The sequence below is a fragment of the Netta rufina genome (assembly GCF_964035555.1).
Source record: "Netta rufina genome assembly, chromosome: 11".
In the NCBI taxonomy this organism is placed as follows: domain Eukaryota; kingdom Metazoa; phylum Chordata; class Aves; order Anseriformes; family Anatidae; genus Netta; species Netta rufina.
In genome coordinates this window covers 15111466-15127078 of record NC_140134.1, presented here as the reverse complement: position 1 = coordinate 15127078, position 15613 = coordinate 15111466, and the positions used below count along the sequence as shown (strand labels likewise).

At 48.2% G+C, this 15613-nt stretch overlaps 1 protein-coding gene across 3 annotated transcripts in view; it reads right to left on the bottom strand.

The window, feature by feature from the left end:
* NTRK3 (neurotrophic receptor tyrosine kinase 3) overlaps positions 1-15613 on the bottom strand; it is a gene marked incomplete at both ends in the record, with an annotated part of 190721 nt that overhangs the window by 11904 nt on the left and 163204 nt on the right. Inside the window, one exon of one of the 3 annotated variants that reach the window (XM_084293283.1) lies at positions 7958-8032. The exons of the other annotated variants lie outside the window; for them this stretch is intronic. Coding sequence (XP_084149409.1) covers positions 7958-8032 — 75 coding nt within the window. The remainder of the gene's footprint in view (positions 1-7957; positions 8033-15613) is intronic. 3 annotated transcript variants of the gene reach the window in all.

Here is a 15613-nt window from a genome sequence, read left to right as displayed (position 1 = left end):
GTAAATCTTAATAGCATCTGTTCTATCCAAAAATTGGGCAGGCAACTCAGAGCTTTTTGTGCACAGTCATAGTATGGAAGCACACAAAATAGAAGTCTCTTTATGATAGAAATCTGTTCCTTGCTTTTCTGAAAAAGTACAATATTTTAGCTTAGAGGAATGGGCTGTAGTGCTTTACCACAATGAAAAACTTTCAGCAATAAAGTAGCTGGATCATCCCTTCTAGCTGATTTCCTGTAAGCCAGCTGAGGATGGTTCCCAGTGCTGTACCTAACAGTTTTTTTTGGCCTGTTTAAACATTTTGGGTGCTGGTACTTTCCTTCTGGTACAAGTTCTCACCCTGCAGTTGAACAATGGTTGCTCAGCAGGGAAACATCACAGAAATACCAAACAGCTCCAGAAGATGCTTATGCTTTCTCTCCTAATGAAGGCAGTGCAAGCACAGATGGCATCTCACACAAACACGTTGCAAGCCATGTTAAAATAAAGAGCTCATTATCGGAGGCTGCAGTGTCACACCTACTAACGAAGTGATTAAACTCATCAGTGCCTGTGTGAAAGCTGGGCTGGCTCTGGCACTGCTGAACAGAGAGCCATGTCTCACCACAAAGGCAAACCCCAACATCCTCCCCCCCAAACACTCATGATTTCAGCCACTGCAGAGACACAGGAATTAGAAGAGGCTAATGGCTAAACTTCCAAAGTAGAGAAAGTTGCCCTGGATGTGCCCTTCCCATGCCTGCCTCCAGCATCCTTGTTACAATGTGATGTGGCACACTTAGAGACCGCGCGTAGTGGGCAGGTGGAGGAGAAGAGCGCACCCACACCTGTCTAAAGCTGGGGCTTGGCTGCAGGTTCTGATGAAAAACAAGCTAAACCTGAAACTGAAGAGTCGAGCGTTTCATCCTTCTCTACTCAAGCACTTTTTCACCCGAGACTTCCCGTGCATTGAAGTTTCCTCTGCTCTTTACCAAGTTTTGCAGATGTCCTTGATTAGGACAGAGTTGCAGGAGTCCTATGCCTTTTAACCACTGAGAGTTAAAATCCTTCCTCCCTGCTTCACTTAGCCAGGAGCTTAAATAAATAAGCAAACCCACAAACACAGGAACTGGGTTGCAGATGCCATTAGAGTCTTCCAGCACTACGAGGCCATCACAGCGATCACTGGTTGCCTTCTGCTCCCCTTCCTGCAGCCAGCCAGGTGCTCCACGTCACCGAGCCCACTGGGATCATTTTACAAGCCCAGCACCTTGTAGGACACATGTGGCTGTTTTTGCCATAAGACAGGACTAGCTCCTAGATAGCCAGCTCTCTGAACAAGGCAGGTCTTCCTAGCGGAGTCTCCAGACACCAGCTCTCCATTAGGGTTAGCCACAAGAGGAAGGACGGAAAGAGAAAGTGAGCCTAAAGAAACCGCTAATGTTCTGCAGCGTCTGGTAGGATGAATGACCCCCGCAGACATATGCTGAGCAGACAGGACAGTCCTCAATTATGTCATTGCTGGAGCATTTACTTCAAGGAGAAACGTGACTGCAAACGCTGGGCTTAAAGCCCTGGCTGGTTTCGCTGCCTCTGGATAAGCTGCTGGAGCCCAAGAGCATTAGGTATGTGCATGCAGCATGCACAGGCAATGACACGCATGTCTGTGTATGAAACAGCTTTACAGATCCAGGAGAAGAGCTGGAAAAAACCTGTTAAGTTCCATTCTGCCCTCTTTCCCTTGTGAATGAGGGACCTAAAGGATTTGCTAAGGTATTGATGGGCACCAATTCAAACATCCCAGTGGGCAACCCCCAGCTTCCCTCAGGAAATCAGAAGCAAATCTTGCCTACACAATGGAAAATTCCTGCTTGCCACACTGATTTTCCCCTGCCTCATCTTCAGCATTTTATCCTTGTGCTAACTTCTACGTACTTCCCTGAATAATATTTCCTAACCTTTAGGCTCACAACTATGTAAATATTTGCAATCAGGCAGCACATCTCCCCCCTCTGATCATTGCTTAGCCAAACTATTTATGTACAGCTCGTTCCACCCTGCCTCAGAAATCAATTGCTTCCCCCTGTCTTTGTTTCGGCTTTACCTCTCCAGAAGTAGTTGACCTTACGGATACTCTTTGTGGGGTTAAGTCACAAGAATGTGGCTGTGTAATATTTAAAATGATGATTGCTGGAGAGGCACACAGGGGTTTCCATTTTGCTCTTTGGCATGGGTTCTCCACGTACTCACTGGGGAGCTGTTACCCCACAGGGGACCATGTGTGGTTTAAAGAGGATGGGATTTATGAGGATGAAGTGCAGCATGGCCCGGAGCAGGCACAGTCTCACTTCACAGCAACATGCCGTGTATTGATCACGGCCGATTTGTGTTTGTTAACCACCCGAGAGGTGAAATGAGCTGCTGCTGGAATTTGTGCTTGATAATCAAAGGTGTTTGTCAGTCTTCAAAACACTCTGCGAGTAGGTGCTTGATTTGGGTGCACGGGGGAAAAAAAAAAAGATGTTAGGTTCCCTAACCCCCTGGCTCCCATAGCTCCCTCACAGCCCTGCTTTCTGCCCCAGCTTCCCTGCACTTCCTAGACAAACTGCTCTGTTTTTTCCTCCCTCTCGCTGACTGAGAGGTGCTCTTGCTGCCTTCTCGTTTCACCTCCCCCAACCTGAATTTTAAGCCATTTAACAGCTTTAAATGCACCTAATGAGGTTTCAGTCTGCACTTTGCTGCTGGCCCTCGGCTTCTCTGACACTGGGAAGAAGAGAGGTTTGGAAACCTACGGTGGATTTCCCTGCGTTGGAGGTCTAATTATATGGTAACTGGTGACCCTGTAAGTACAGGGTAATCTGCTGTGTAATGCTGGAGTAAATTATCCCACTACTGCTGTCTTTTCCGCTGCAGCCTTCTGCGGAGATGGAAATGCAGCCGGCTAAATGGTAATTAATCTTTGACACCTGCCCAGGCCGGTGAGGAGCAACCTGCGAGAGCCCCCGGCTCTGCGGGGCCACGGGACCTGATCAGGAGCCACTGCTGCGGTGTCACCTGGTCCTGCTGTCACCTGGGGACCAGAGCAGGGGACACTTGGTCACCCAGGTGTCAGCTGCTGGGGGCAGTGCACGTGGGCTGTGGCTCTGGAGCTGGATGAGGCTGTCCCGCTGCCCAGGATTTAGGCATTGCTTATTCAGAGGGACTCATTCAGAGTCATCTGCAGGAGGAAGAGGGCATGCATGGATGGGTTTCCTTGGCTGCTTCCTGGCTGAATTTGGCTGTGGTGGTGTCCTGAAAACACCTGGGAGGGCAGAGCCATGGCCATGTGGATGCAGGGTGGGAGCATCAGCACCCTGAGTCAGCAGGATGGGGACAAAGGTCCCAAGAGGCTCCTCCACAATGGGATGAGCTGCCTGGGGCACTTACTTTTTCTTATCATAAGGGAGGTGGGTATGAACAGCACCACTGCCTTCCTCTGAAGCCACCCAGAGCAGCTGGGCACAGACCCAAGCATTCACCCATCACAACTCCTGGAAAACCAGAGGAAAGGTCTGCTGGCTGTCCGCCCATCAGGAGATGTTCCTCATTCTCTCCCCACCTTAATCAGCCTGCTGCTCTGGGGCTGGGGGCTGCCCGTCTGACCCCTGGGATCTTTATGGCAATGAAATATATTTGCACACCTTTTAGACCTACTGACATCCTTCCCTCCAGACCGCCTCAGGTTTTTATAGTAACCCCGGTGATGATTTTCAGGTAATAGACCAATAAAATATTTTAATTTGTTAGGAACATTACGGTGGGCACTGTACAATTCTTATGACATTTAAGTAGTGATTAAAATAATAATAATAAAAAAAAAGGGTTTCTGAGTGAATTTCTTTTCCAAACAGGAGCACTGAAATAGAATGTCAAAAATCCCACACGCTGGTACCCAGAACGGCTCTGACACCTCCTGCTCGTGCCTGTTTCACTTGAATACCTGCCAAGTTAAATAAGCAACCATGTTTTTGTCAAGTGAGCCCTCCCCCTGAGTGGCTCCAGCAGTTTATGCTGCATCTCAGCCTGGATGTCTCCATGTGCCATTGCTTTCCATGGGCTGGCTCTGAACTAATGGGTGATGAGTTGGCTAACTGCGTGTTTTTGCACCTCTGCCTTTCTCAGCTTGGCAACATTCGCCAAGGTCCTTCCCCCCATCCCGTTGCCACTTCACTGTGCACTCTGATTGACCAACAGGACAAGAATGAGAGCAAGCTAGGGCTCTAGAGCATCCCACCATTCCCATGGCTTGCAACAAGCTGCTGCACCAGCCCCTTTCCTCTGGCTCTGCAGCAGTTGTGTGGTTTGGAGAGAATAAGGCTGCCCTAAGTGAAGCAGGGGCATTTGAGAGGACAGCTGCCCTTGTGGCAATGTGGGTGGAATTTTATTCTGGCTTTTTTTCATGGATTTTCTGTGTGCCCTTGTGCTTTGTGCTTCCCTTCCTAACCTGTAAAAAAAGGGGCGATGCAACCCACTCACTTCACAAAACTGCTGTGCAGGTAAGGGCTTGTACAACGAAGCAAGAAATGTCATGGAAAATCCTGCCAAGAAAGGGGAAAACAGGCAGGTGTTTAGCTCAGGGTTAGTTACACCTTGCACAAGAGACAGGGTGTTACACAACGAATATTATGTAGAAGAATAGCGAAGAAGTTCCTTTGTTCCGTGAGCGTTTCTGCCTTGTACCTCAGCTGAATCGTACAAGATTAATGGCAGGCGGTGATGTAAAGTCTGCACTACAAGGCAGAGGCAAGGCGTGTGAGCTGAGGCCTTGCCATTGTCATTACCTGACCTTGCACGCTCCCTTTTGCAACCTCAGCATTTTTTTCTCAATAGTATTTCTGGGTGGTTATTTTAAGAAAACTGTGTTAAGTTTCTTGCTTCCGTGCCAGGCACCTGCTGCGCGGCGAACGGGCCGTGACTAAGCACGGGCTGGAAATTAGAAGAATCTGCAAGTTCAAGCAACGAGATGCTGGGCCTGTCTTCCCTTAGGAGCACATTTAATAGTGCTGCTTGATTATGAAAAGATAAATCTGATGTGATTGATGCAAGAGGGGATTGGCTTTGATGATCCTGGGAATCCCTTCCTCTCCACTCCTAATGAATTTATTTTCTAAGGGCGGGGGAATGGCAGAAAACAGCAAAACACACGGATGCCTGCTGATGCTGGGGTCTCCACCCCCAGATTTATCTACTTCCCATCACAAGAAGGGGGAACAGATCTGTCTCCAAGGTCTGCCTGTCCTGAATGTGTCAAGTGGAGGTGGAAGTAGGGATCCCCCCGCTTCTCTCTTCATATTTTCCAGCTACCAAGAACATCCAAAATTCACTGTCCTTGAACCAGTACACCAAGTGTCTCAGCTCACAGGTTCCCTACATATTTCCCCTGTACTTACCCGTCTCCTGTCTTTTTTTATTTACTTATTTTTTTGGTGGATGTGTATCTCCTTGCTGAAGATGACCAGGGATCACCTTTTAAGAGTGGGGAACTGAGGCACAGAGGGACTAGCTGAATTTCCTATGGTGACAGACTACAGATGGCATATAGAAGGGGCTCACAGCCCAGTCCAAGACTGATATCACTTCTTCTCCATGCACCTAAGTGGGGTCTGCCTTTCAGAACTGGAAGAGCAGAGCAGAAAGCGTTTTTCAACAGAAGTATTCACTGATTTGGGATCCTCTATCAAGTCAAAGGGCCTGAGCTTGGGATTTCTGAGGACACAGTGCAAGGTTGTTTCAGAAGGGATGCAGAGGGCGAGCAGTAATGTTTGTGTTTTTTTTTCCCCTCAAAGAATTATAATTCTTTAATTGCTACTTACTAATAAGTGAAAATGCTGTGATTTCTGCAGGATCAAATGGTGCAGGATAAGCTGTTTATTAATTAGCATGCTTTTAAGGCTGGGAAAAAAATAATAAAAGAAGCAACATGATTGTAGATGATAGCTATAAACATGACCCAAGCATTACCTGCCATGATATTTTAGCCAAGGGGAGGCTGTCGTGTTAGTGCTGGCCACGCGACTCTGACAGTGAATAAAAAATCTCCAAAACACTGCTATTCACAGACATGTGCTACATCTCTTTGGGGCCTGATCCTGTGAATAACACCAGGTACAGCACTTCTGCATGTCAGTGCTCCTCTAGTTTCCCCAGGGATTGCTCGGGCAACTGAGTGCTAAGCCCAGTGGTAAGTGGTTGCAGGATCAGATTCATAGTCTGCCGAGCATTTGGGATGAAAAGAGCTATAAAGAAGTCACATATTATTATGTCACATTGCAAAGGTCAAGTCCTGTATTTGTTCTGTCATAAGGGCATGATTGAAAGGCAAAAAAATAGTGACAGGGCACAGAGGGAAATCATTTTTTAAAAGCTGCCTTCAGGCCTGAGGATACAAAATTACATCAGAGCTTAGAACTAAATTCCCATCCACACCCTGCAATTCGGTTTTGGCTCAGAAAGGCATAAACGTAACAAAATCACCTTTTGGTGGCACGTCTTCTTAGCCGCTGACATAGCCCCTGTAAAGCCGGCGAGACCTAAACTCACACTCCCTTGTGATTTGGGCAGCAGTCAGAAACTGCCAGAGCCCTGCTCCGGCACAGGTCCAGGAGGGCTCTGCAAACACACCGAGCTGCTTTACACCCCGCAGGCATTCGCTGGATCCCTGTTGCTGCTGGGGCAGGAGTGCAGTGGTGCTGGGAGGAGGCTGGGCACTGCGATAGCTGGTCCTCCATCACCTGGCCAGGAGCACACACTGGGGGGTTGGAGCCTTTAGTTCTCCCTGCCCCCAGGAATTTGTCCAAGTCATGGCTACTTTGTGAATATTTATGTGCGTCTCTTAAGGCTTGCTGGCACAGGGAAACTATTGAGAAATAAACTGGGGAGCCATCACTTTCCTGCCATAACCTGTTAGGGTGCATCACACTCTGTAGAGTGTCTTTAGGTGGATTAGCTCAATCCAAAACAGATTTAAGCAATGGCTCCGCAACTTTCAGGATCCACAGAACGCTTCTTTGTGCACAAGCAGCAAAACCACAATGGACAATAGAGTTCAGTATTTGCACCTTTCATTAGCTCCTGCAGCTGACCTCCAGCATGCTGCCAGCAGCAGCCTCTGGGATGCAGTGAGTGTTGGGGACCCACCGTGCTGCATCCCACCTCGCTGCATCCCGAGGCTCCAGCATCCAGCACACAACACTGGGACCAGGGCTTGCCTCTGTGGGAGAGTAAAGAGGATTCACCAGCCCTCAGCTGGCTTGCATGGCTCCCATCAGCCACCATCTTGGCAAACCCGAGCTTTTTTGCATTGCTGGAACATCGAACCCACGCTGATCTCCCCATGCTGCTGCACCAAGGAGGGAGGGGAGCAGCAGTGGGGCTCTCAGTCTGCTCAGCGGCAGCTGCAGGCACCCAGCTGCTCAGGCACAGGGGCTGTGTCTAGACTAGCAAACAAAAGACATGAGGGTCAGCATGTGATGGTCCAACTGTTTAAATGGCCAGCGTTAGGTCCCCGCCAATTCAACAGCATCCAAGCAACTGCTGAGAGGACAATACAAGGCAGGAATGGTCCCTGGTAGGCAGAGCAAACACCGCCCTGCTTGGAGGTGGGAGAGGTTTGCATGGAGATAAACCATGCTGAGCACGCTGCCATCAGAACCAGAGGATGTCCCACACCATTTGCTAGTGCAGACACAGCCTGAACGGCCACGGAGGAGGACTGCACTGAGGAACTTTTGCATTCATCCCGTTACCTCTCCATACAAGCCCCAGGGAGCTGCTGGAGTAGAGAAGCACGGACATTTCCCACCGCACACGAGAGCCCCTCGGCTACCACACGCACTAGACCCGACCTAGTCCCGAAGCTGCTTGGCCCCACGGGTGTTTCCACGGCCAAGCAGCACCAGTCCCCCGCCTCCAGCTGCCCCAGGGGTCGGGATCCACTCACTGTTGCAGCTGCCGGCGGTGCCAGTCTCTGTCGCTGCCACGCTGCGCTGAACTGGCCCTTCGGACGCGGCCCTTCCTGACAGTGAATGGGCGAAAACAAGGGAAGGAGACAAACAAAAGAGAAGGGGAGGGTGAGAGAGGGAGGGAGGGATGGGGGGGGATGAAGCAAGGGGACAAGAAGGGAAAGGGTATGTCTTTAACCGAACCGTACGTCTTGCACTGCCTGCAGCACCCCAGCTCTGCGCAGCCCTCACCGGGGGGACACGGGGCAAGCAAGCCCCCAGCCCTGGTGGCTGTTACCTGGCACCCCAAAGCATCACCTGCACCTGTGCAGAGGGAGGGCAAGGGGCGAGCACTGGTGCTGGGCAAAAGCCAAAGGGGGCTCCGGGCTCTTCAGACTTCTCCTTGGCCAGAGAAGCCCCATCCCCTGGCGACCCTGAGCCCCTCTCTGGACAGCCTGAAGGAATTTTAGGGGTCCTGAGAGGTTGCTGTGGATCTAGTAGCTAAGCTTCCAGCTCCTGATCCATTGCCAGCCCTCCTGGGCATGACGCAAGGACCCATCTGTCTCTGCCAGCAGAACAAGACCCAGACCTGATGTCTGTACTCAACCAAGTTCAGGGGTAGCCAGAGAGAAAGGGCATCTTTAGCCAAATGTCCCAGTGAAGCACCTGGTCCATCAGCCTGCTTTTCCCCCAAAGTCTTTGTCCCATCACTGCTGTTGCAGGTGCTCGCAAAGCTGAATCCTAGGAAGGGATAAGGGAATTGGAAAATACGATGCTACAATTTCCAGTGCATCGAGGCAGGAAAGGTTTGTGGAATGGAAGGGAGGAGAAAGGGCAAGGATCTCAGCATGCAAATTAAAAGTAAACGATTAGCAAAAAGTCTGCTGGCTCTTTAGTAAGGTCTTTGTGTTCCCACCAGGACAAAAAGGAGGCAAAATCCCAAGATGAAAGGGCAGTTGGTGAGAGTGGTGGTTCGGGGGCAGGCTTCTGGCTGTGGTCCTTAGGAGCTCAGGCTGACAGCTGCCCAGGGAAAACCCAAAATACGGGCTTAGGGTGTGTCTGGCTAGTCATCACCCCGGGGCGCCTTCCCACCCTGCTCCAGAGGTGAAAACCGAGCTGTTAAATGTAGCTGACAGCTCATTCTGCTTGGGGAATTGCTCTGAGAATGACTGACTCGCCTCCCTTCCCAAAAAGTTGAGGTAGGAAATGGGTGGGGGAAAGGTTTAGAAAATTGTTTCATGATGGTTGTTTAAATTGCCTCTGCGTTACAGGGTTACAGTTGGGGAAAAAGAAAGAGAAATATCTATCACATAAATCTGCATCCTAAAGCCAGCTGTGGCAGAGGTATGGACATTGGAAGGAAGCAGAGCAGATGAAGTCATCAGCAGTGGAAAAAAAACATCAATATAATATAGTGCAGAACAAAGCAAATTCTACCTCAAACGCAGAGCTGAAAGAGAAACATCTTCTCCTGTCAGATCTATTACCATGCATTTATTCCAATAACAAATAACTAACCCAGAGAGTAACCCAAACCTGATTTATTCCTCCATCTAAGTAAATATGAAGAGGCAGCTGAATCTGACTCCAAAAACCACTGATCTCATATGTTTTTCTTGTATGTATTAGAAAAATTAGGAGTGGAGTTTCTGCCTTACTGCCAGGGGATGCTGGCAAAGCATCTGAGCTATAGATATTGTATCTTGTCACTAATGACTGCAGGGAACTAAAAGGGATTTGGATTTTTTTAATGCTTCACATTAATTGATAATTTGGTCTCTGAATCCACAGTGGAACACAGGATTTGCTATATTGGATCAGTCTGGTGGCCCATCAAATCTGGCGTCTTGCCTTGGTGATGCTCAGAAAAATTATCTGCCAGCATCTTTGCTTGCAAGGTGGCTGGCCATTTCTGTAAGGCCATACAGCTGAAACGGAGGAAAGGTCCTTCTGGTCTCTCTAAGACACTGAAACATGGTTTTGGCTAGGCTTATAATCATCCCTGTGTCTTTTCTTTTTTAATGCAAGGAAAAAGCTCTGTGACTACAAACATTTCCAAGAGACGTGCTGCTGTTTTTCCTCTTGGTCACCGCAGCTCGAAGAACAAGAAGGTGAACCTGTGTTTTCAGAGGGTAAATGAAAACACAACCAGGGCTGGGAGGGGGGCGAGATGCCTTGTACTGAGCAGAATGATATTGATTAGGCAGTATAAAGATTTCACTCACTAATTCCTTTAGCAATCTTATCATGTGTTGCCCACATAATTGGATGGGGAAGAGAGAGGTGGAATCACTTAAGCGTTCAAAGCTCAATACGCACCAAGAAAAGATTCCTATTTTGTGTGTGTGTGCAATTTTGTGCATCGTTGCCCCTTGATTGTACATTGAACATGCTCTCTTTGACAGCCCAGTCCTAAACAGCCTGTTTATTAAAGACAGCTGCTTGCAAACAGGGGCTTTCTCCATCCAGCTGGCGTGGAGAAGGAGCTCTCTGTGGCTGCAAGAGAGGCAGGACTATGAAACAGGGGGGGAAATCAGGAAAGGAAAGCCCATGGGAGTTCCGGCCATGCAGGAATCAGGAGGAAAACAAAATATGTTTTCTTTCCATGTAAATATCTTAATTAAGGATTGCAATGAAGAAATTTGCTTCTTATCTTTTCTAGGGAGGTCTTCATTTTGTCTGGAAGTAAGGCCGGTCGCGTGGGGGACATTTTCAAGTTTCACTTGAAAAACCACTAAAAGTCACACAACACATCAGGAAAAGGGAATAAATAAAATACAACCCAAGTCATTTTATCCATGCTCCCCCTAAAATGGCTATAACACCTCTGACTCGGGTTCTCTCACTGCTCACCTCAGGGCTGGGGCTGCTCCCCACCTTTCCTGGCTGATCTCAAGGCTGTCCCCCAGTAAGGACACCTGAGAGTGGGGTGCTGTGGGTGGGAAGGCAGCAGAAGGCCTCTGACAAATTGGGGGCGGTGGGGAAATGGGTCCAACAACCTACAGGAGGTGAGAGTTTGGCACATCCATGCCTCCCATAAGTGGTGATGCTTCTTCCAAAATATGGGTGATTTTTTGGTATGCTCAGAAACACACACATTGCTTGTGGTGTTCCTGGAGCTGGAATAACGCAGCTTGCTGGCATATGGTTCTCTACCTTCTTCTGCTCCAGCTACACTTTTAATCAGGCCACCTTGGTAAAAAACAGGAATCATGATCTCCTCCAGCCTGCTCCATACACAACCTTTCCTTGTTTTGGCACAAAGGAGCACATTCTGGCTGGATATCCATCATGGGAGAGTCTCTGGCTTAAGCTAGGCACTGTGCTCCTTTCCATGCCTCTCACAGTTTTTAGGCTAATGGGGTGTTCAGAGCAGGGACTGCAGGAGGAATGTAGGACGTTACAAGCAAGCAGTTTCTAGCAGGTGGATATTCACTCTTGGATGGGTCTGCTACTCAAGAAAATAGACTGCTCAAGGATGGGTGGGGTTCACAAGTTGCTTCCTTTGCCTCTCTGGGTCTGTTTGCTGTGTTTGATTACCTCTAATAGATTATTTTTCATCCACAACTCTGTTCAACCACTTTTTTAGCCCACCCTAACTGTTGGCACCTACCATCTCTTGGGACAAGGAGTCCCAGCACCTTACTACCCACTGTAGCACCTCCATTTGATCTCAATCTGCCATGAACATCACCAGCTGCCTGAGATCAGAATATATTGTCTACTGCTGTGATCCCAGCAAACGGGAGGCCAGGTGTTAAAAACCATCAAGAAGTCAAACTGCAAAGCTTCAAATTTCCCCTGCACTCTGGAGTTCAGGTCTGGTGGTTAGGAGAAAGCACACACCTCAATTCACACCTCTGAGAACTGGACTGAGCTTTGAGTTAAAGATCATAAGCTTGATTAGCTCTTGGTGAGCGTGCGAGTGTTTGGGGGGGGCACATGGAGGGGTTAAGTGTGAAAGTCAGCATTAGAGACAATATTAAATAAAATATATGAGCCAAACGACTTGCAGTGCAGCAGCAGCAACATATCCCAGGCAGCAGCAACGGTGAACATGGAGGTCAAGTACCGTAGCAGGGAGTTTTCATTTCCCCAAAACAAACTGCTCTTTTGTGTCTCGGCTTCAAAGAAGATGTCACTAGATTGCGAGAGCTCTTCACCTGCCACATCCCTCTCATTACTGAAATGAAATAAATGGCAACAGCATGAAAACAGCAACTCAAGCAAGAGAAAGACAGGTCGACAGTGAGGAGAAGGGAGGGGGGACAAGGTGCGAGCGGAGGGCTTGGCAGGGTGGAGAATTAGGGCAATTACCATTTCTGAGAAAATGCCAGAAATACAACACAACCTAATTTCCCCAATTAATTCCTCTGCACTTGAGCTGTTTTGTGTGAAGGGCTCTTAATGTTTCAAACAGGAAGAAGGGGGAAAAATAAAGACTCTTCAACATTTGTTTTTTTTCCCTTGGTGCAGAAATGAGCAAGACTTGAGAAAAAATGTCTGTCTGAAACACAAGATGATGCTGTTACATCTTCCTTCCAGGAGATAAGGAGCTGTGCCATGAATTCAATTTGCAGAGGGTTTTATAGGAGCCACAGAGATATCAGAGAGCAGCACATTCAGTATCACACCGACTTTTCCTGCACACAGAGCACACCAGGACGAGCACAAAGACACTTACCCCATGTACCCACAGCGGAGCAGTTCCCTCACCTCCCCTCTTTCAAGCCTTACTACCACTTTTGTGAAATTTGCCCTTTTGCCCCCAAACCACCAGCTGCTGCAGCTATGAGGCACCACGCTGTGAGCCACTCGCACCTCATGGGTTGTACAGGGGGTGATGGCCATGAAAACAAGCAAAAAAGTAACAAATCAGGGGTTGGGGTGAGGGGACACATGGGCAAACAGAGGTTGAAAAGGCCATGTAATGTTTTCAACGGCATATGAAGGATCCCACACATAGCAAGACTATGGCTCTGCCTGGCTGGCCCATCTGTATCTGCACCAGGGGTCTCCAGGGAACATCTCCAGGTCACTCTGAGACTTCCCTGCCCCTATTTAGGCATGACAAAGCAAGACATGCTCTCCGGAATCCCACCTGTTACAGGAGAAAATGAAAGTCCTTTTCATTTCTAAGTCCGTTCCTTACTGTACCGTATAATTACAGGCATGAAACCTTCTCAGCACCCTGGGAGAAAGGGTGGAGAGAGAGTAGCATGTTATATTTTCCACCTGGGAGAAGGGGCAGAACAGACAAAAGGTGATGCTTTCCTGCTTAGCATCTGCACAGCATTTAGCTGCTGGAAATTATCCTCTGCTGAAAGCTGAATGTGGCACACAAATTAAACCCTATACACAAGACCCCACAGCACTGCCAGCACAGCTGGGGACTAAGCTTGCTCCTGTTCTCCTGCTGGCATTCCCTTTTGTAGGTGAAGAGGCCAGCCTCTCCTTTCCAGGGCTTGCTTCAGAGAGTTTGTACTGTCCACATTTGGGGGAAGAGGGTTGGGTGCTAACAGGGCTGGGCAGCAATTTCCCTCACTAGGATCAATCCCCCATGCTGTAAACATGCTGCATGAGATGGACAGCAAAGCAACAGAGTTTTGGAGGACAGGAAAGCAGTAGTTGCACGACCAAGGGACACACACACAGGCACTGAGGAGCCCTGGCATAGAGGCACAGAAAATGCTGGTGGGCAGAGCTAAACCTCTGCAGTGGGTTCAGAGCTGGTGGGGACAGAGCACCGTGATCATTGAGGGACCCTCTGTCTAGGAGGGTGTTAGTCAGGCTAAATCTGCTTTCAGTGGAAGGCTTGTCTATTAGTCTTATCTGCCACGCTGAATGAGCCTCCAAAGGAGCATGACCCAGGCAGCTGCTAAACCTCAGCGATCTATTACTTGCGTGGAGACTTCGCTGGAAATATAGCTGACTGTAGCCCAGGAAAAAAGAAAACAATTTTGATCTCCAGGGAGGAGAAATAAAGTAAGAGATGGTCTAAATGGGAGATGGTCATCAGAAGGCAGCCTGACAAGGGGCACTGCAAATTATAAAGAATATGGTTTTTATGTAGCCATTCTAAAGCGAAGAAAGAAAACATTTACCGAGTAAGCCTTCATGCTTCAGAGGAGGAGACATCTGCCAGAGGAATCCTAGAGTTTTTAAAGAACACTGACCTAAGGCCAAAGTCATAGCAGAACCGTTGTTTTGGCACTGATGGTCTAAGGATGTGAGAGCCAAGGTTCATAGGAAGAGATATTAATCTTTTATTAAACCAACTGATATCACTGGAGAAAAAAAAAAAAAAAAAAAAAAAAAAAGAGAGCTCGGAGAGGACTTATGTGTCTAAAATTCATTCTTTTTTTTTTTTTTTTCCCTCCAACAATATCAGATGTTCCAATAAAAGATATTGCCTCTTCCTGCAACCCTTGTCTCACCCAAATCCAAAGAATGCTCCAGAGTGGTGAAGACACAGAAGTGGGGGGGGGGGTTATTATTCTGTTTAGCTCTGCATTGCCAGAAATACAAATTTATTTTCAGAGCCATTTGCAAATCCTGCATGTGCCATTTTTTATTTTATTTTATTTATTTTTTTCGATGAGCGTGTGTCCTCTGCATGATGAACAGTGGCCTGGATATACTCAGGACAGATCTCTGGAAACTCCCTAGGGGTTTTGAACCCAGCACAGGATTCGGGACAGGCTGCCAGAAGGGCAGCACACAGCAGAGCTATGCAGGGGGTTGTCTTCATGAAATTTAATTCCTACATAAATCCTTCTTCTACTCAACCCATGTCTTCACTGCCGATGTCTCACCCATGTCAGCGCATTACCTTGGAAGTTATTGAGGACTGTTGACTAGGATTTAAGACTGTGCTCTCTTCCACAGATGAAGAAATACTGTCCTATCCCTGGGCAGCTGCCAAATGACTTTGTTTTGGAATTGCATTACTCATTCTGGGGCAAGAAAGGGAAATGATCTGGACATCGCCGGAGCACAGCTCGGCGGGTGGATCTGGGCAGGCTCCACGTGCCTGACCTTCCTAAAAAAGCCCCTACTCACATATGGTTTTGAAGGAAAAGTAAAGGGAAAATTTCCTCCCAACCCTTTTCTCTCCAATATGGGTATATTCTGCCCTGTGTTCCCATGGAGCCAAAGCTTACATGGCGCATTGCACAACATGTCACAGAAGTGCTCCTTCAGCATCCCTGCCTTTTCTCTTCACAGCCCTGCTGGGCTACTTCTCCCCAGTACTTCCACCTTCCTCTGCTTTCTAATCAGATGCCATTTCACCTCTCCCCTGCCTACACCTCCACAACCATCCTCTCTCCAGCCTGTCTCACTGAAATGAGGTTTAAAGGCAGCAGCTGATGAGATTCCTCTGTGAGGCACGAGGAAAAGGACACATCTGTCTCCAGGCAGATAGAGAGGCACAGAGAGGAGAGGAAACAAGCCTCTCTGCTGCTTTTGTTACGCAAATGTTTGTTTTCTGTATCCAAATGTGTAACAGGAAATTAAGCAGTTCACCTTTGTAAAGCACTTCTGCATCCCACAAATGCAGGAGCCAGATGGTGTTTTTTCTTTGTTTTAAAAGATTAAAAATGGGAAAGAAAGGAAATGCCTAGAAGTTAATCCTCAGCCTGGAACACACTCAC